Source organism: Manis javanica, chromosome 3 (genome assembly GCF_040802235.1).
Source record: "Manis javanica isolate MJ-LG chromosome 3, MJ_LKY, whole genome shotgun sequence".
Lineage (NCBI taxonomy): Eukaryota > Metazoa > Chordata > Mammalia > Pholidota > Manidae > Manis > Manis javanica.
Window position 1 is genome coordinate 114,599,596 of NC_133158.1, and position 22,035 is coordinate 114,621,630.

Here is a 22,035-nt window from a genome sequence, read left to right on the forward strand (position 1 = left end):
TATTTTGAGTCTATATTCTACTTACACTCTTTTGTTTAAGGACTGAACATAAGAATGAAATAGTGTCAGCCAGGAAAAGAAGCTGTTAACGATAAGGAAGGAATAAAAAGGGGTGGATGTGGGGGATGGGGATTTTAATAATTTACACACCTTCCTTCTATGCACTTATTTGCAAAGCTATTTATGATTGCCTTTATGATGTTGTTCTTCTGAAGTGCTCATTAAATGTTTATTAAAGTGAACAAATTCTACAATTCTGCTTCCTGTCTGAATTTTTATATTTACTTTGTGAACACAGTGAAGCAAAACATGTAAAAGAATAAAATAATTTGAATAGACAACTAAGAGAAAAATCTAGAGGTAATAGAAGAGAATAAGGTAAGAAAAAAAGTCATTATATATTTTATATTATATCTAATCATTCTACATCCACTGAAATCCTTGTCATTTTTTTCTCCTGTTCATAATCTTTATTTTACCTCAAATAGGGATTTGGAATGAACAAAGCAACCAATCACAAAAGGGGCATCTTTTATCAACCCTTTCTTTTAATAACATAACTCGTTCATATCAAAAAATTTTCTTCTTTAGTTTACTGTTTATTCTAAAGATTCATTCATTGTATTTTAGAAAGGCTGATATAAAACATTTGAAATTATTAAGATTGATCTACAAGTATACAAGGTTATATTTTAATGCTTGGATTAAAATTAACAAAATTATATCATCATAAGACCAGAGATTTCTTTGTTTTTCACCTGTTCTTGAGTCCGATTCTTCCAGTATAACCACCTCTTTTTCCAATCTGGACCTACCATGTTTTCAATTGCATTTTCAGCTAGAAAAATTAGAAAAATAATTAAATTCATACAAATTAAAGAACTGTATCGCTTACTAAGTACATAAATTATAAGTAATATAATCTTGCTTTCTTAACTACTTCAAAGTGCTATATCAATATAAAGTCAGTTGAAATGAAGAAAAAAATTACATGACTGATATGGTAATATGTAAGAATTTAATTATATGTTTACAATCTAGAAAAGTACAATTACTTATGAAGTTCCAATAAATACAGTAGCAAACACTTTAACAGTATGAATTATACTTTAGAATATGAATATATATATATATATATATATATATATAAAAACATGTCTCCTATTTAACATTAGTAGTTTTAATTTAGTAGTTACTAAGCAGTTGACTGAAAAGTCCTGCAAATCTATTCCACTATAGTATCAATGACAAAGAAATGGAAATACTTTTTTTTTAAACAAATATTCACTGAAGTTGGATAATACTTTAAATACTGGAAATACTAAATACTCAAAACTCAATAGCCCATGTCCCTACTTACTATCCTGCAGACGGGCCTGAAGAGCTTCTTCCATAAAATAAATAGCTGCATCCCACTGCTGTTTATCAGATATGGACCGGTCTTCTAAAGCATTGTGTTGAATAACCCTCTGAAATAACAAGGAGAGAAAAACAACTAATGTATATCTTACCATTTTGGCAATTGAATTCAAACTGAGAGCTTAGCAAATATCCAAACTAACAGAGTATCTAAAACATAAAAGTATATCCTCCCACACTACCGCAAGAAATCCTAGTATCCGCTTGTTTGTCAGCTGTCTAAAAAATAAACGGGAGATTCTCTCCTACCTCACATTAAATGAGCTGACCATCTCTTATGACAGAGAAAGCAGCAGCAGATTACACATTTAACTACATAGAATCTAATACCTAGAATCCTAGTATTCAGAAAGTAATGAGTCAGATCATCTCTACCTCTCTTTTTGCCATATAACCTATGTGTTAGCAGTTTCAAAAGAGAGGGGCCGAGAAAAAAGTCATTATTGCCCTGTTAACAGTAATGAAAAATGTAATGGAGGGAATGTTAAAAGAGCTTGACAATTGTTAGTGAATATTAGTTATTATAAGAAAATTGGTTTCTAAATTTATAATTTTTGAATGAATGAAAATGTCACCAATCTTTTCAAGACAAGTCTTAATAAGGCTTTTAATAAGTATGGTTTTCAAACATAAAGACAAAATGTCTTCAAAAAAATTATTACCAGCCCTGTGAGTTATGCATTTTCCTACCACACTGCTCAATCTTATCTTTCAACAATGCCTCTCATAACTGTCTGAGCAGAGCAGGTGCTTAATAAGGTTTGATTATGATAATGAGAATATTCTATGTAAAAGATTTATCAGGTGGTGGAGGTCAGGAGCGAGGCATTGTTATTAGAGCAGGGCTTATGTGTCAGCTTTGCCAACATTAATATGATGGTTTAAGAACTAAATAAGATAATGCTTACAAAATACACAGCACAGTTTCTGGCACCTTGTACGCATCCAGCACATGGCAGTCAGCATTATGATTTTAGGTATCTAACATTTTTATGACTCAAATTCACTAAAAAACCAAGGCACCTAATTCCTTTAATTAGCACAGAGGTTAAAATGAGAAGCAGCTACCCTGTTTCTGGACCACATAATGGCTAGTGGATGACAAATTTGTGAAAATTTATAGAAACCTGTTTACTGTGAAGTCTGACTTTTTCTGAAATGATAGCCAAGAAATAGCAGAGAACAACTTTAGAAGGGCAGAGAAATGTCAGATGGTGATTACAGATAGTAAATCTATTTCTTCCCCTCATTATTTTAAATTCAGAATCTCATTTAAATAGTCATATAAAAATAGTCTCCTATAAGGCTATCAATTTGAGAAATGTATAAAAATATGAAGCTGACATGATCATAGACAAAGAACATACCAAGCTGTCCTCTGCAAAGTCATTCCATTTGTGGCGTTTAATACTTTCTTCCTTAACAGCCTCTTTAAGTTTATCAAATATGTCATCATGCTCTTTTCCTTTTGGTTCTGTCATGAAGCGGGAAAATTCTTCTTGGAGGGTCTCCCAAGCAACCTAAAATTATTTAAAAGAAAAAAGCTGTATTTATACTGGTTTTATTCAATGTGTAACATGAAAAATAAACATTTAAGCCAAATGGATGTGATAAATCAGTTCATCAGAAAATACTTATGAAACCACTTTTTTTTTTTTTTAAAGGCAGCAAATATAAACTCTGGCCTAGAGAAATCACACTGGTAGCTGGTGGGACAGATCTGGCCTCCTGAGACATTTTGCTAGACATACATAGTGTTCACATTTTTAAAATTAGTAGCCAAAAATTTGAGAAACTGAGAGACTCCATATAAAAATCTGCATTTCTAGCCTTGAACATTGCAACACTGTGCTGACAGGGCTCCATATCACCAACCTTTGGCACTGAATAGGAGCTGCTCCCTTAGATAGGGTATGCACTCTATAGTCAGCCACCGGATTCAGTGCACTTTTTATTTAGATCATTCTATATGATAGCTGAGTTTGCCTGCTTCTTCCACAGTGTAAAAAGTTTAAAATTTCTTAATGCTTTAGTCCCTTTCAGATCTTTGCCTTTATGCAATCTATGAAGCAATGAATGCATCAATACTTCAAAGCACAGTTGAGTATTATTCAGCCTTGTATTACAGCGAACTACTAATTATCTGAACAGTGAGAGGAAGAGCTGGGTCAAAAGTAATAAAGAACTAAATCTACTTATACTTAAGTAAGCTAGTTAATGCTGTATTTTATATTAAGCCCCCTCTTTTAAACATTAAGATATTACGGCATAAGGAAAGGTGACTAAGAATACACAATGATGTATTAAAATCTACACTTCCTGACCTTCAGCAGGTCCATATCTTTCTATCACATCTGGACATGAAGGGCGAGAGTGGCAGGAGACAGAATCGCTGCTGCTTTTGTGACCACTTTCATTGCCCGAACCTTATGATACGAAAATATCCTATCATGGAACAAGGCCCAGAAAAATGTGAAGGCCAGTAGTGAGGAGAGTTGTGAAGTGATGACAGCAGCTTTCTAATTACTTTAGGGGTAAATGTGGAGAGAATTGACCAGGGGTCAGCAACATGCAGCTTAGGTAGAGCAGCTGACAAAGTTCTTAGAAAAGTGAGGCCTGAGGAAACTGAGAACAGAGGTAAAGAAGCTAGGACTGGGGCAGGACAGGAAAGGGGTGAAATACACCTGAGTGATTAGAAACTGACATTTTGTTTCTACAGTAGGTATGAAAAATTATTTTTAACACTGATTCTTATTTTGTGAGCAACCTCACACAGAAGCACAGGACACACTGACTCTTAGCTAGAAATCATTCTTCAGAGTGACAAGCAGGGCAGATCAGCTTGGACAGTAATGATATGCCCATAATAACAGCAGCTGACATTTACTGAATAGTTACTTTAAGCCAGGTATTGTGTAAGTTCTTACATATATGAACTGATTTACTCCTTATGACAATCTGTGAGGTAGACAACATTAGCACCCTATTTGATAGGTGAGTGAACAAAAAGCTTATGCAACTAACCCAAGAATCACACAGCTATTGAGTGGTAAATAGTGGTAGCTATTAAGCCAAGATAAATGGGTAACAGAAAATGCTTTCTTTAAGGTATTTTCTTTTAATCCTGACTCTAACTTTCTGGTAGGATCCCAACCTAAGGAAATGATTATTTAAGTATAATTAAGGTATGTATAAAATAAATATAGGAAATGCTTCATCCACTAAACTTTTTTCTTATGGAATCTCTCTCCATTGAAGAAGTTAAAACTATTTCACATTCAACAAATTTTGTTGGTTTTATTAAATGCTATCTTTGGAAGAAAAAATCAATACTATCAGACCAATACCATATCAATTAGTACATTTTTATAACCGTAGTAACTGGTAGCAGCATTAAGGTTAATCCCAACACAGAGATGAAGAGTAAAGAATAAATGGAGCATAAAGATGAAAAAGAAAGATATGACTATGGTGGGAATTAAACCTAGAATTTATAGCTCCTACTCCCTTCAGATAATGCTTCTTACCCATTTAATTAAATTATATCCTAACCTCTACTGCTTTATTAGGAAGTTGTTTATCAGTCCACTGTTTAAGCTTGATGTCCACAGTAGTATTAAAAGTCCCTGAATTCATGGTCTGTGCAGCTGGAAGATAGATGTTTTCAATCACATGAGTTGATACTCTTTCCCACAAAGACTGTTGAAGGATTTCCTCCCTAAAATAAAAAAAAATAAGTTTCAAGAATATCAAATTTAAATATTAAATGTAATATAATATTAGTAATTATATTAAATATGCTATTTATATTAATGAAATATATTTTAAATATTGAAGTAGCATTAACTTACAATAAATCACACATGAAACTTTGCCATCTCTACACACCTCTGCATCATTGCAATCAAGATAATGAATTATCTATCATCTGCCCCCCCCCAAGTTTCAACCACTAGATCTTTCTGTCACTACAGATTAGCTTACATTTTCTAGAATTTTATATAAATGCAATCATATACTATGTACTCATTTTTTAATCTGTCTTCTTTCACTCTGCATAATAATTTTGAGATTTCATCCACATAATTGTATATATTAATATATCACTTATATTTATTGCTAAGTAGGAGTCCATTGTGTGAATTTGTTTATCTGTTCACCTGCTGATGCACATCTGGGTTGTCTCCAGTTATTGGTTTTACAAACAAAGCTGCTGTGATCATTCATGTACAAGTCTGTATGGACATATGCTTTTTTTCCTCTTGGGCAGCTACCTAGGAGTGGACTGTTGGATCAGATGGTAACCATATAGTATTTAACTTTTTAAGATACTGCCAAACTCAGTATAGCATGGAGAAAACAATTAATGACTCTCTAGCATCTTGCTATGCTGATGGACAGTGACTGCAATTGGGGGAGGGGGCTGAACACTCGATAATATGGGTGAATGTTGGAACCACATGTTGTTCATGTGAACCTTCATAAGATTGTGTATCAATGATACTTTAATAGAAATAAAATAAAGGAAAATAAATAAAAAACTAAAATAAAACAAAATAGATACGCCAAACTGTTTTTCAAAATGGCTGAACTTTTTTACATTCCCACCAGCAGACTATGAGAGTTCTAGATCCTCTACTTCTTGTCAACACTGTATGGTTAGTCATTTTAATTTCAGTCATTCTCATAGGTTTATAGTGTTATCTCATTATGGTTTTGATTTTAATTTGTTTCCCTAATGACTAATAATTCTAAGCATCTTTTCATCGCATATTTGCATAATATTAATACATACTTTATATGTGTTGACTGTGGAGTCCAAGACTAAAAACTTCTTGGCATATCTTTAAGTTTATCAGAGCATAGCACAAAGCACAGAGATATTATGGGGTGCTGCTAAGTAAAAGTGTTCCTCTCTTCATGATTAAGGTAACAATATGAAAGATGCATAATCAAGTTGAAAATACTGCCTTAAAAGACATCTTACAGGAACAAAGATCTCTAGATAAGAAAAAGATAACTATTTCAGTCAAGAAAAAAAATTGAAATGTCCAGAAAATATTTATTTGTTTTATCACTTTCTACTGTAATATAAACTACAACATATAAAAACACTGCTTATCTGGTGGTCAGTCTTAAAAGTAACCCCCATCCCCTAGGGGGCAGCCACAGAAGTCAGGGCAGCAGAAACATCCCTGCTATCCCAAAGCCAAGCTGCTCTTCTCTTGGGTGAGGAGAATCAGTATTCCCTCCTGGCCCCGAACACTCCGACTCACTCAACATTCTTTGTAAAATTAAGTCTACTGAGTCAGTGGGCTTTGCTGCTGATCTATCTCCTCTTGCCAACTTTCAGGTCCTTTTTCAGTGACAACCAGAGAACAAAGGGAAGTGTATGAGGAAGGGACACACCACTGATGACCAGAAGGGAAGTCAATTCAGCCACAGCATTAATGACAGTGGGAGAATTTTAGGAGCAAGATGGAAGAAAAGAAGCTTGTCAGAGCCTCCAGTTCAAATACAATTTTAAACACAAACTCATGATTTCTGAAAGATGAATAAAAGACCAGGACCTACCTACCATCTGACTACCAGCACTTTACTGACATAGTCTGTTATCTCTTCCTAGGAGTCTGTGCACTAGGAATCTACACCCTAGACACCCTTGCAAGGAGACCATAACAAAATTCCAGATCAAATCCTGACAAACATAAGGTAACTTTCTCAAAGGAGGCGGCTGCTTCCCAATCCACCACAGGAGGCTGCAGTCACTTACCCTTACCCAGCCTCACCTGCCCTTTCATCACCAAGGTGCTGTCCTCTGTCCAGACTCTCCCTGTTCCCTTCCACCACAATAATTTTTATTGTGCCCTCATTACCCTGGTTCCACAACAAACAAACCATTTTTCATTCTCACTCTCTGTTCCTTGCATCTTCAAACCTTCCCTGGCTATCCCTTAACAACGATTGTCCTCAAATTCTGCTCACTGACAATTGCTCATCAGCTGAATGTACTTCACAGTTAGAAGGCAAGCTATGCCTCCTCACCCCAAGTCTCTCTTCTGGACAGTTAGTCCTTACTTCTCAAGAAAAAATTCCTGCACTGTGAGGTCACCACTTCTGGCTATACCATCTGCTACCCTTACTTGTATCCTAAATTTTCATTGACTAATTTCCCCAGCAGATGTTCTTTGTGTTTGCAGACTTCTGCTCTAGCCTAAGTTTTGACATCACCCAAGGACAAATTCCACAAATTTACAAAATACAATTAACATTACAGTTCTACTTATTTCCCTCTTTCCCTCCAGGAACTTTACCTATACTAAATTTTAATTTTCAAAATTTTCAAAATGGAAATTTCTTCTTTTAAAGCAGAGAACTTACTCCATATAATAATTTCAAAAAAATACACAAGAAGTAAAAAGTCCCCCAAAATTTCGCTTTTAGTGGACAACCATTATTCACAGTGTAACTTACTTAAAAAATTTAATGCCTACATAAGTATTTGTGTGTGTTACACAAGTGGACCCTATCAGACATACTGCTTTATAAACACTTTTTTAAAACTTAAAAGTATATTGGTGATTAAAGATGGCGGCATGAGAGAAGACAGAGGCTTCCTCCTTAAACTGGATACAATTAGAAAATATAGTAGGACGATGTCAGACTGCACACACCTGGAGAAAAGAGCAGACCTCAGCGAACAGGGTAACATACCAGAGCTGTGGCTCCGCGGGACCCAAGCCCCTCCCCCACCCCAGCTCACCGGCAGGAGGAAGAAAAACAGAGCAGGGAGGGAGTGGAAGGCCTGGCGCTGCTGAATACCTAGCTCTGGAGATCTGCTCTGGGAGCACAGACCTACATTTCATGGTGCTTTCATGAGACTCGCATGACTACTGGATTGGAAAGTTAATACAGGCAGTGTTCCTGGGGAGACTGGGATTCTGGCCGCTTGTGGAAAGCAGAGATCCATATCCAGCTGCTCTGGGACAAAAACTTATACCTGCGTGCCCTGCCCACTGGCTCAGGCAGTGGAGACAGGCACAGCAGCCAGGAGACGGGGAACAGCTCTTTCCTCCCCGCAGGCACCAGTACCGCTCCCCTGCAATCCCCGACATTGCTTCAGGGGCTGAGCAGCTCCAGAATAGAGCTTCTGGACACTAGAGGGCGCCATATACAAACATGAAATGCCAAAGGAACCTTGTCCAGAATAAAATTATTAATACAACTCCCGAGAAAGATTTAAATGATATGGACCTCGTTACTTTTCCTGAAAAGGAGTTCAAAATAAAAATCATCAACATTCTAATGGAGGTACAGGAAGACATCCAAGAACTCAGGAATGAATTCAGGTTGGAGATCCAATTGTTGAAGAGCATGATGGAGGGTATTAAAAGCAGGTTGGACACAGTGGAGGAGACAATAAATGAAATATAAACTAGAGAAGAGGAATACAAAGAAGCTGAGGCACAGAGAGAAAAAAGGATCTCTAAGAATGAAAGAATATTGAGAGAACTGTGTGACCAATCCAAGCGGAACAATATTCACATTATAAGGATACCAGAAGAAGAAGAGAGAGATAAAGGGATAGGAAGTGTCTTTGAGGAGGTAGTTGCTGAGAACTTCCCCAATCTGGGGAAGGAGATAGTCTCTCAGGCTATGGAGATCCACAAATCTCCCAACACAAGGCAGCCAAGGAAGACAATACCAAGACACATAGTAATTAAAATGGGAAAGATCAAGGATAAGGACAGACTGTTGAAAGCAGCCAGAGACAGAAATAAGATCACATACAAAGGAAAGCCCATCAGGCTAACATCATACTTCTCAGCAGAAACCTTACAGGCCAGAAGGCATGATGTATTTAATGCATGAAGCAGAAGGGCCTGGAACCAAGATTACTTTATCCAGCAAGATTATCATTTAAATTTGAAGGAGGGATTAAACAATTTCCAGATAAGCAAAAGCTGAGAGACTTTACCTCCCACAAACCATCTCTACAGCCTATTTCGGAGGGACTGCTATAGATGGAAGTGTTCCTAAGGTTGAATAGCTGTCACCAGAGGTAATAAAACCACAGTAAAGAAAGTAGAACAGCTAACTATGAAGCAAATGCAAAACTGAATTAACAATCCCCAAAGTCAATCAAGGGATAGACAAAAAGTACAGAATTTGATACCGAATATATAAAGAATGAAGGAGGAAGAAAAAGGAGGAGAAATAGAAAAGAACCTTTAGATTGTGTTTGTAACAGCATACTAAGTGAGTTAAGTTAGACTCTTAGATAGTAAGGAAAGTAACCTGGAACCTTTGGTAACTACAAATCTAAAGCCTGAAATGGCAATAAGTACATACCTCTCAATAATCACCCTAAATGTAAATGAACTGAATGCACCAATCAAAAGACAGAGAGTCACTGAATGGATAAAAAAACAAGACCCATCTATATGCTGCTTACAAGAGACTCACCTTAAACCCAAAGACATGCACAGACTAAAAGTCAAGGGATGGAAAAAGATATTTCATACAAACAATAGGGAGAAAAAAGCAGGTGTTGCAGTACTAGTATCAGACAAAATAGACTTCAAAACAAAGAAAGTAACAAGAGATAAAAAGGACATTATATAATGATAAAGGGCTCAGTCCAACAAGAGGATATAACCATTATACATATATATATATGCACCCAACACAGGAGCACCAGCATATGTGCAACAAATACTAACAGAACTAAAGGAGGAAATAGAGTGCAATGCATTCATTTTAGGAGATTTCAACACACCATTCACTCCAAAGGACAGATCCACCAGACAGAAAATAAGTAAGGACACAGAAGCACTTAACAACACAGTAGAACAGGTGGACCTAATAGACATCTATAGAACTCCACACCCAAAAGCAACAGTATACACATTCTTCTCAAGTGCATTCTCCAGAATAGACCACATACTAGGTCACAAAAAGAGCCTCAGTAAATTCAAAAACATTGAAATTCTACCAACCAATTTTTCAGACCACAAAGGTATAAAACTAGAAATAAATTGTACAAAGAAAACAAAAAGGCTCACAAACATATGGAGGCTTAACAACATGCTCCTAAATAGTCAATGGATCAATGACGAAATTAAAATGGAGATCTAGCAATATATGGAAACAAATGACAACAACAACACAAAGCCCCAACTTCTGTGGGATGCAGCGAAAGCAGTCTTAAGAGGAAAGTATATAGCAATCCAGACATATTTAAAGAAGGAAGAACAAACCCAAATGAATAGTCTAACGTCACAATTATCAAAATCGGAAAAAGAAGAACAAATGAGGCCTAAAGTCAGCAGAAGGAGGGACATAATAAAGATCACAGAAGAAATAAATAAAATTGAGAAGAATAAAATAGAAAAACTAAATGAAACCAAGAGCTGGTTCTCTGAGAAAATAAACAAAATAGATAAGCCTCTAGCCAGACTTATTAAGAGTAAAAGAGAGTCAAGACACATCAACAGAATCAGAAACAAGAAAGGAAACATCACGATGGACCCAACAGAAATACAAAGAATTATTAGAGACTACTATGAAAATCTATATGCTAACAAGCTGGAAAACCTAGAAGAAATGGACAACTTCCTAGAAAAATACCTTTCAAGACTGACCAAGGAAGAAACACAAAATCTAAACAAAGCAATTACCAGCAAAGAAACTGAAGCAGTAATCACAAAACTACCCAAGAACAAAACCCCCAGGCCAGATGGATTTACCTCAGAATTTTATCAGACACACAGAGAAGATATAATTCCCATTCTCCTTAAAGTTTTCCAAGAAATAGAAGAGGAGGGAATACTCCCAAACTCATTCTATGAAGCCAACATCACCCTAATACCAAAACCAGGCAAAGATCCCACCAAAGAAGAAAATTACAGACCAATATCCCTGATGAATGTAGATGCAAAAATACTCAATAAAATATTAGCAAACCAAATTCAAAAATACATCAAAAGGATCATAAACCATTACCAAGTGGGATTCATGCCAGGGATGCAAGGATGGTACAACATCCGAAAATCCATCAACATCATCCACCACATAAACAAAAAGAAGGACAAAATTCACATGATCATCTCCATAGATGCTGAAAAAGCATTTGACAAAATTCAACATCCATTCATGATAAAAACTCTCAACAAAATGGGCACAGAGGGCAGGCACCTCAGCATAATAAAGGCCATATATGATAAACCCACAACCAACATTATACTGAACAGCGAAAAGCTGAAAGCTTTTCCTCTGAGATCGGGAACAAGACAGGGATACCCACTCTCCCCACTGTTATTCAACAGAGTACTGGAGGTCCTAGCCACGGCAATTAGACAAAACAAAGAAATACAAGGAATCCAAATTGGTAAAGAAGAAGTCAAACTGCCACTATTTGCAGATGACATGATATTGTACATAAAAAACCCTAAAGACTCTACTCCAAAACTACTAGAAATGATATCAGAATAAGCAAAGTTGCGGGATACAAAATTAACACACAGAAATCTGTGGCTTTCCTATACACTAAAAATGAATAGAAGGAGAAATCAGGAAAACAATTCCATTCACAACTGCATCAAAAAGAATAAAATACCTAGGAATAAACCTAACCAAGGAAGTGAAAGACCTATACGCTGAAAACTATAAGGCACTCTTAAGAGAAATTAAAGAGGACACTAACAAATGGAAACTCATCCCATGCTCTTGGCTAGGAAGAATTAATATCGTCAAAATGGCCATTCTGCCCAGAGCAATATACAGATCTGATGCAATCCCTATCAAATTACCAACAACATTCTTCAACAAACTAGAACAAATAGTTCAAAAATTCATATGGAAACACCAAAGACCCCGAATAGCCAAAGCAATCCTGAGAAGGAAGAATAAAGTTGGGGGGATCTCGCTCCCCAACTTCAAGCTCTACTACAAAGCCACAGTAATCAAGACAGTTTGGTACTGGCACAAGAACAGAGCCACAGACCAGTAGAACAGAAGAGACCGCAGATATTAATCCAAACATTTATGGTCAATTAATATATGATAAAGGAGCCATGGATATACAATGGGGAAATGACAGTCTCTTCAACAGATGGTGCTGGCAAAACTGGACAGCTACATGTAAGAGAATGAGACTGGATCACCATCTAACCCCATAAACAAAAGTAAATTCGAAATGGATCAAAGACCTGAATGTAAGTCATGAAACCATAAAACTCTTAGAAAAAGACATAGGCAAAAATCTCTTGGACATAAACATGAGTGACTTCTTTGTGAACATATCTCTCTGGGCAAGGGAAAGAAAAGCAAAAATGAACAAGTGGGACTATATCAAGCTGAAAAGCTTCTGTACAGCAAAGGACACCATCAACAGAACAAAAAGGTATCCTACAGTATGGGAGAATATATTAATAAATGACAGATCTGATAAAGGGTTGACATCCAAAATATATAAAGAGCTCATCCACCTCAACAAACAAAAAGCAAATAATCCAATTTAAAAATGGGCAGAGGAGCTGAACAGACAGGTCTCCAAAGAAGAAATTCAGATGGCCAACAGACACATGAAAAGATGCTCCACATCGCTTGTCATCAGAGAAATGCAAATTAAAACCACAATGAGATATCACCTCACACCAGTAAGGATCACCACCATCCAAAAGACAAACAACAACAAATGTTGGCGAGGTTGCGGAGAAAGGGGTACCCTCCTACACTGCTGGTGGGAATATAAATTAGTTCAACCATTGTGGAAAGCAGTATGGAGGTTTCTCAAAAAGCTGAAAATAGAAATACCATTTGACCCAGGAATTCCACTTCTAGGAATTTACCCTAAGAATGCAGCACTCCAGTTTGAAAAAGACAGGTACAACCCTATGTTTATTGCAGCACTATTTACAATAGCCAAGTAATGGAAGCAACCTAAGTGTCCATCAATAGATGAATGGATAAAGAAGATGTGGTACATATACACAATGGAATATTATTCAGCTATAAGAAAACAGATCCTACCATTTGCAACAATATGGATGGAGCTAGAGGGTATTATGCTCAGTGAAATAAGTCAGGTGGAGAAAGACAAGTACAAAGTGATTTCACTCATATGTGGAGTATAAGAACAAAGAAAAACTGAAGGAACAAAACAGCAGCAGAATCACAGAACCCAAGAATGGACTAACAGTTACCAAAGGGAAAGGGACCGGGCAGGAGGGGTGGGAAGGGAGGGATAAGGGCAGGGAAAAAGAAAGGGGGCCTTACGATTAGCATGTATAATGTTGGGGGGGAGCGCATAGGGAGGGATGTGCAACACAGAGAAGACAAGTAGTGAGTCTACAGCATCTTACTATGCTGATGGACAGTGACTGTAAGGGGTTTGTGGGGGCGACTTGGTGAAGGGCGACCTGGTAACCATAATGTTCTTCATGTAATTGTAGATTAATGATAATAAAATGAATTAAAAAAAGTATATTGTACATAGTTTTCCATGCCAACATCCCATATTTTTCAATGGCTGCACAATATATACTCTGTGGATAAATAAAATATCACGTAACTCCAAGTAGCAGTTATTTTCTTTTACACTTTATAAATAAAGTAGTATGATAAAGTATTAGGGTGAAGATTCTTATGTGTTCATCTCTGTCAAATACATCTTGTATTCCACAGATTACTGTCCATGTAATCACTGGATAAAAAAGTACTTACTGTTTAATATATCCTCTTATCCATTATGTATACAACCAATCACTTCATCCTGCCAATTCTATCTTCTGGGTAACCTCTCAAATATCTAAAAAATGTCTCCTCTTCTCCATCTGCACAACCACTATTCAAGTTCAAGCTGACATCACCTCTTGTCTAGATTATTTCAACAGCCAACTGCTTCCTTGCTCAGTTTTCTCCACCTGTATTCCACTTTCCCCTACTAAAATGTACATCTTTCTAAAATGCACATCTGGCCTAAGCCTTTTCAATGGTCCTCACTGCTCATAAGATGAATTCTAAGCTTCTGAACATGCTTGGAAGTCCCTTAATAATCTATACCCTGAATATACCTACTATTTTATCTCCTGTCTATTGCTTCTTTCTATGCTAAAGCTATAGGCAACTGCTTTCAGCTACCTGTGTCACCTTTCCTGATCTCACTTCTTGAGCTCTGTAATATTCCTGTCATTGCCTTTACCTCACACCTATTTGCCCTTTAAACTGATTATATCAGAAACATTTTTTTCTTCAAATCTGAGTTAGAGGACTTAACTGTGTACATAATAAACATAATACTTTTCACCAAAAATTGGATATACATGCACAGTAACATTTTTTTCAAAAACTGCATTTCTATAAATCCAGCCAGTCTTTCAAATGACACATGAAAAAAAGATATACATATAATAATGGTCACATAATATTAATAATATATCAATATTTTCTGCTTAATGTCAGTTGATTCCTGATGATCAGGTATATTGCATAAAAATATTGAGAGCCTATTCTTCACTATAACACATCACAGGTTAAATCTAAAACCCCATAACATTCTTAAAATATAATTAAAGCATAGCATAATATATCTGTAAGTAAATAATAAACTATCATGTTAAGATGTAAAATGCTTGTAATGATGTCTTCAGATCACCAAATACATATCAAACACTTCCGTGACTTAAATAATTAAAAACATTTTTAGGCATGCATCCTAAAATAGGCACATATCTTAAATGTCACATACGGCATTATGTAGCAAAAACATGCTACCTAAGACAATTATCAACTATGTCACAAAAAATAGAATGTTTTGGGTACAAGGCAGTTGAATTCAATGGGGCATGAACAGTTAAGATTATGACCTGCTATTCTGATCTATGTTTGTGTTAAGCAACAGAGTCTGAAAAAAGTTGATGAAAAGGTACATAATTATCTGATCCTGCAGCTCACAGATTAAATCTCTAGCAGCCAGATGTCCTACTTCTCTCTCTTGCCTTTTCTAAAAGGCAATCTGGTAATACAGGTTCTTGTCCCTTCACAATTCCCTCCTGCCACCTCAGTGTTAAATAAACCAAATATGTCTCCAAGGCTTGCTTCAGTGTCGGTATACTTTGATTTCAGACTTGCTCAGTCCAAACAAAACTAACCATTCCATTTGATGATGACAGAAATTTAGAGACACCATATGTTTCACCCGTAAAAAGCAAATCATTCTTTATGTACATTATCCTCAATAATCCAGTAAGACGAGTGTTACATTCATTCTGTCTGTGAAATAGCTAAGGGCCAAATTGTTTTTTGGATAATGAAAGATTAAAATTAGGCAAATTTTGATTACTTGAAAAGGGAAAAGTTTACTGCTGAGGAAGTTAAGGGCACTGTACTGAGAAGGGGAAAATAGAAGTACTGAATGAAAACGTAGGACCGGACACTAGTGTCCAGGCTCGACTTTGATTATTTATAATTGAACAAACAGGAGACTACAGAAAATATGTATAATGAATCACAGTAAGGATAATTCTGCTCCAAGAAAGACAGATTCTTGAAAATACTATAGACTTCATTATAAAGATAATTTAAGCACAAGGAATGTGTTAGTTAAAATATAACAGAAGTTGCAAGGCTATGTATACACAGCTTCCTTGAGGTACATCAAACCTACTTTGGTTACAATGGTGCCCCATTCCAACAAATTTAAGAGTGCCAAAACTAACATAAAGCATAAATTGAAGGTTATAGTTTGCCTTAAAGGAGTTTTGCATGGGTATTTTTTAAAAAGAATGCATTTACCTGTTATTTAAAAAGTTTCAATAGGATTCAATTTGAAATGTGACTTGTACAAAACACATTAGAAACATATTACAAAAAGCATCAATTGTCTTATCCAGAAATGAGAACTTGAAAATATATACTCTTCTCCTTTCACACACTAATCTCTATAGTTTTGTTCTCTATGATTAATCCAACAAGAGCAACCAGCTCTGATGGACTTTGAAATTTATCTAAAGCATAATCTGATGAAACTTTTACCTAAATGATTTTATAGAATCAAAATTATGTGCTTATTAAGTATAAGGTAAAGAAAAGCCTAAGGCTAATCAAGATTTAAAAAGAGCATGGGGAAAGGTATCTTTCAAAATATCTCTTCTGAAAGAGACTTAATCAATACATAATTTATTGCACTTAAATGCTTAATTGGATAAAACTAGAATAGTGGTTAGATTTTGCAAAAAGACATACTTTACGTTCTTGTCAATAACTAAGTGCTTTGGGAGATGAGCCAAGGCTACAATAAATCACTGCCTTATCAATCTAAATTTCAGTATTCATTATAATTCATACAGTAAAGTGTTTGACGAAAGGTCAAATACTCACCAATGTTTTGCTGTGACCTGGCTCAGACTGATAACTTCGTCGAGGATTTCATTTTTAGCTTTTTCAAATAGTTCATTCTAGGCAATAAAGACACAAGTAAGTGAGACTTTCAGAAGATAGTTTGCCCTGCCAAGATTTTCAAAAGCGACTACAAGGAAGGCCTCTGACAGGTTAGTAAGGCTGAGCATAGGTTCGACGCATGCATGACCAGCAAATAATGTTCTTCTCCTCTAGTCCCTGTTGTAGGAATGCCAATATCCAGAAAACGACAAAGAAACTGAGCCAAGTGTCTACTTTTTTCACTCAATGCTCAGTACAATTTTTTATATATTTGTTCAGATAAATTTTTCACATAACAAATATCATGTGAAAGTATTGATACACATTAATTTAGTGTACTGGTTACAATAAATTGATGCTGTGATTTATAACTGATGGCCATTTAAATCAAGAAAAACCAATATTTAAGCCTCACTAAATTAGGGGTGTATTTCTCCATGGTAAATGTTGAGAAGGTTAAAAAGTTGATGTGTAATTTTAAAAAATTTATATTACATAAATATATTAATTCTAAAGACCTCTAAAGAATATTCTTCACTTTTCAGAAAACATTTTTAAACACTTGTTTTGACATTCTTGCACCTTAACTAGTTCTTAATGTTATGTAATACATAATTTAAATTATTGTAGATGAGATAAGTACTCTTGGAAATATATTCTTGCAGCTCTAAATTATGATCATGGTCAAAACCAAAGCAATTTAGCTTACCAGATTTCACTCATTGACATGAAATTTATTAGAGAACAATGTTAAATAAGATACATACAAAATGCATGAGGTATACAAATATTACCCGGTCAAGTTCTCGCAGGCGAGGATAGTTATTTTTCCACTCAGTTTCAAGGTTAAAACGTGTTGCTAAAAAAAAAGAAAGATGTTTAAGATGGGGGATTCTCTTTCTTTCTAGATATAAAGGTCATCTCACATATCTTCTGTGCTAACTAATGTTTGGAGTACATACCTATGACTCCTGAGTATTTTGGTCTCTCAAGATCTCAGAATGTCATTCTTGCAATAGCTTTCCAAACTAATCTCCTTAACTCTAGTTTCTCCACTTTCAGTCCCCAAAAAACACAGCTGAAACAGTTTAGTACAGGTACTAAGAGCATGGACCATCATGATTCAAGTCCTGGATCTATTATCTTTTGCTTTTGCTGTGTGACACTGGGTATATTACATAGGAAGTTACTCAGTACATCAGTTGCCTCTTCTGTAAAATGGGAACAGTAATAATACAAGGTTGCTGACGGGCTAAAACAAATATGTAGGATCTGCAAATGTAGTTGAGTTATCAAAGACATGGAACAGGAAGTGTGGGATTCAGGAACTAGTACAATGTAGCAGAAGCACAGGCTGCCCTGCTTCCCAACATGTTTCCTCTCTTCCCCCAAAAAGGGGGAGTCTGAGTTCTCTACAGTTAAGTAATCCCTTACTCCCAAACACTACTACAAACTTTCTAATCTGTTTAAGCTCTGCAATGTGCTCCTTGCAGTGTTACCTGATAGGGCTAATCTATTCTTGTAAAACTGAATATTTGTAATTTTTCCACTTTCCACATCCTATCAAACAGTAAATGAACTAAAAAAGAAATTGTTAAAGCAAGGGAATAAAGAATCTGATGGATGCCTAAGATTGCCAGCTAATAAAATGTCTAAATTTGTTAGCTTATTTTAAAAATCCAACTTACCTTTGAAACTATCAGCCTGTTGTTCAACTGACTCTCGTACCATTTTCCAAAAGCAGTCTGATACAGCCAGGCTTAAGTTCCGTGTAGTCACTTGGTGTGCCTTTAACATGCTTGTCCTGTAAAAAATAACTAGAGCTATATATTAAAATGGCAAAAGGGACAATACTATTACCAAGTCTGAGATTGTGCTTGTTATGATAACAATGAAACAGCCTCCTAGACATTTTATACTAGCACCATCAAACTTTCTGTAATGAAGATAGTGTTCTGGATATGCATCATCCAATATGGTAGCTACCTGCCACATGGGGCTCCTGAGCCCTTGAAACGTGACTGGTGTAAGTGAGCAACTGAATGTTTTAATTTTATTGAATGTTAACTAATTTAAATTTAAATAACCACACAAGACTAGTGACTACTATATTAGACAGCACAGTTCTATATACCTGTCAGCTCCAAACCAACAGATATTGCTCAAGACTATGTTTGCAAGAACTGCCTTGATGTACTGTACTAATAAGCTGCAAACATACTTTTCCATTTCAAGAGACTCTCCACGTATAAAGTTTTAATAAAATTCAGTTGCCCTTTAGCTCTTTTTGCTTTTCTATAGGTATCTTCTGTTGATTTCTGTTGATATTTATTTAGGGATACCTCTCTGACATCCCCCCTCCCAATTCTAACTTTCCTCAATACTGTAAGAGAAATGTGTACACATATTTAAAAATATAAGTGCTGGTTTCTAAAAGTCACTTTATAAGTAAAACAACTTAAGAGGTGCCCATGTTGTCTTTCAGTGCCCCTATCCCAAAGGGCAGTTTATCATATCAGCATGTATTGTTCCATGTGAAACTGTCCCCAGTTCTGTCACAGCAGCTTGAAGGCTTCCTTACTAGATACACATCAATATTTGGTAAAGTTTTTGGAAATTCAATGTTAAACCAACAGCTATAAAACAAAGTTTTAAGTGAAAACAATTTTAAATGACTCCTTCACTATAAAATCTTTAAACATTTAAATAAGATACCTACTTTAGGAGTTTTGAATTCTGAAAAAATTCTTCTTCATATTCTCTTATAGCTTCAATGCTCTCAGAGCTGTTTCCTAAGGGAAAATGATGGTGAATTTCTCATTAAGAAAACTAACCCATATTATTTGAAAACAACAAGAATGATAATAATCCATCTTTCATACCTTTCCCTGTTACGACAGCAAAATAACCTAGAGCTTTCATTGGGAAGAGCTTCCCTTCGATTATCTGCTGAATCTGTTTTACAAGTGGGAAAAAAGTAGGAAAGATGAACATGAGGTTTGGGTTTATATAATTTTTCAAATCATACTATTTAAAAAGCAAACTTAAATGCTGTATATGTATATATTTAGTTAAATATATAAATCTGTACAAAAATGTTAAAATGTTATTTAAGAAAAAAATACATTTAATTTTACTATATTAAAGAGTATCTTTCTAAAATATAAGTGCCCAAATTGAAACCTAGGGTGATGTGTAGTGCTTTGGAGTCAGGCCTTAGTTTGAATTTCTGCTCTGCCACTTACTAGCTATGTGGCCTTAAGTAAGCTACTTAATTTTTCAAAATGGTTGTTGAAAAGATTATATGAGATATGATACCTAACACAGTGCTAGGCATGAAGAGGCACTCAATAAGTGATAGCTGCTATTATTATTTCCCCATACTCTTCAAATATTTAAATTCTAACCAGGTCAGACTGTGTTTTTGCTTTTTGTTTGTTTGTTTGTCTGTTTATCTATTTATTTATTATTTTATTTTGGTATCATTAATCTATAATTACATGAGCATTATGTTTACTAGACTCCCCCCATCGTCAAGTCCCCTTCACATACCCCATTATAGTCGCCGTCCATCAGCATAGTAAGATGCTATAGAATCACTACTTGTCTTCTCTGTGTTGTACAGCCCTCCCCATGCCCCCCTCTACATTATGTCTGCTAATAGCAATGCCCTTTTTTTCCCCTTATCCCTCCCTTCCCACCCAACCTCCGTAGTCTCTTTCCCTTTGGTAACTGTTAGTCCATTCTTGGGTTCTGTGAGACTGCTGCTACTTTGTTCCTTCAGTTTTTTTCTTTGTTCTTATGCTCCACATATGATTGAAATCATTTGATACTTGTCTTTCTCCACCTGGCTTATTTCACTGAGCATAATACTCTCTAGCTCCATCCATGTTGTTGCAAATGGTAGGATTTGTTTTGTTCTTATGGCTGAATAATATTCCATTGTGTATATGTACCACATTTTCTTTATCCATTCATCTACTGATGGACACTTAGGTTGCTTCCATTTCTTGGCTATTGTAAATAGTGCTGCAATAAACATAGGGGTGCATATGTCTTTTTCAAACTGGGCTGCTGCATTCTTAGGGTAAATTCATAGGAGTGGAATTCCTGGGTCAAATGGTATGTCTATTTTTGAGTGGAGTGTTTTTTTTAACACTCCTACCCCCTTAAAAAATATTTGGATCCATTGGTTCTTAACTCTTTTGGGTCAAAAATCGTTTTCTAAATGTAATAAAAGCTATAGGCTCTGTCCCCAGAAAAATGCACATTTGCATAAAGAGCTATCATTCACACATAGGTCTAAGAGTTCCTACTCCCTGAAGCCCATTCAGATTCACACTGACAGAAATGTCCCTCCTCTAAGACAAGTTACATCCCTAAGCGAATGCTGAATCTTTGGTATAAAAAAGGACTGACAAAAGGCTCAATTATATTCAGTATAAAAAAGAAATGATATAAACTAATTACATTTCAAAAAAAAAGTACAAACTTACTATCCTAGAGAAGAGGAGAAAGAAATGAAAGGAATGGAGAGAGATGAAAAGGAGGCACAGAAATTTGCTTCTGCCTCCCTTCTCCCTTCTCCATATGAGGAACAATACTGCCACAGTAGGCCTTTCCCTTAAAAATAAGACAAGCAAAGGTCATGGGGGCTGTGCAGAAAAGAGTTAACATAGCAGGCCTGGGATTGCTGTCCACAGAAAGGCCTGTTTGTCTTCGGCTGGCATCTAGGAACTCAACTGGTAAACAATTCCCTACACTGACACAAAACTTTCCCTAAATAACAGTAGCTTATTGTGCAAGCAATATAGTTTATGCTGAACATCTGAATTTCTCTGGGTGTCCGGAATTCTGATACTTGAGGGTGTCTATATGACCAGCCCCCAGTAAAAACCTTAGGTGCTGAGACTCTAAAGTGCAACATGTTGCTGGTAGGAATCGACTTGCTCCTGAGAGGACTCTTGGACTCCTGAGCATGGTTTCCTCCAGACATCTGCTCTTGCACCTTTTCCCTTTGTGATTGTGCTTTGTATCCTACACTGTAATAAATCTTACGTGAAAGAATGACCATGTGCTAAGTCTCCTGAGTTCTCTTAAAGATCAGTGAACTAGGGGTGGTCTGTCTTGGGAACCCCTAACACAGAGGAATAGTTCTAGAAAGTTTCAGATGGA

The 22,035-nt window shown here is 35.9% G+C and overlaps 1 protein-coding gene across 7 annotated transcripts in view; it reads right to left on the minus strand.

Annotated features, from left to right (window-relative positions):
• Nucleotides 1-22,035, minus strand: part of OPA1 (OPA1 mitochondrial dynamin like GTPase) — a 97,721-nt gene that overhangs the window by 38,063 nt on the left and 37,623 nt on the right. For all 7 annotated transcript variants that reach the window (XM_037024165.2, XM_037024167.2, XM_037024161.2 and 4 more), the window contains 9 exons: nt 19,743-19,815; nt 19,580-19,652; nt 18,549-18,664; nt 17,655-17,719; nt 16,801-16,877; nt 4,972-5,137; nt 2,787-2,939; nt 1,361-1,469; nt 759-838 (listed from right to left, as the gene is read on the minus strand). In XM_037024165.2, coding sequence (XP_036880060.1) covers nt 759-838; nt 1,361-1,469; nt 2,787-2,939; nt 4,972-5,137; nt 16,801-16,877; nt 17,655-17,719; nt 18,549-18,664; nt 19,580-19,652; nt 19,743-19,815 — 912 coding nt within the window. The remainder of the gene's footprint in view (nt 1-758; nt 839-1,360; nt 1,470-2,786; nt 2,940-4,971; nt 5,138-16,800; nt 16,878-17,654; nt 17,720-18,548; nt 18,665-19,579; nt 19,653-19,742; nt 19,816-22,035) is intronic.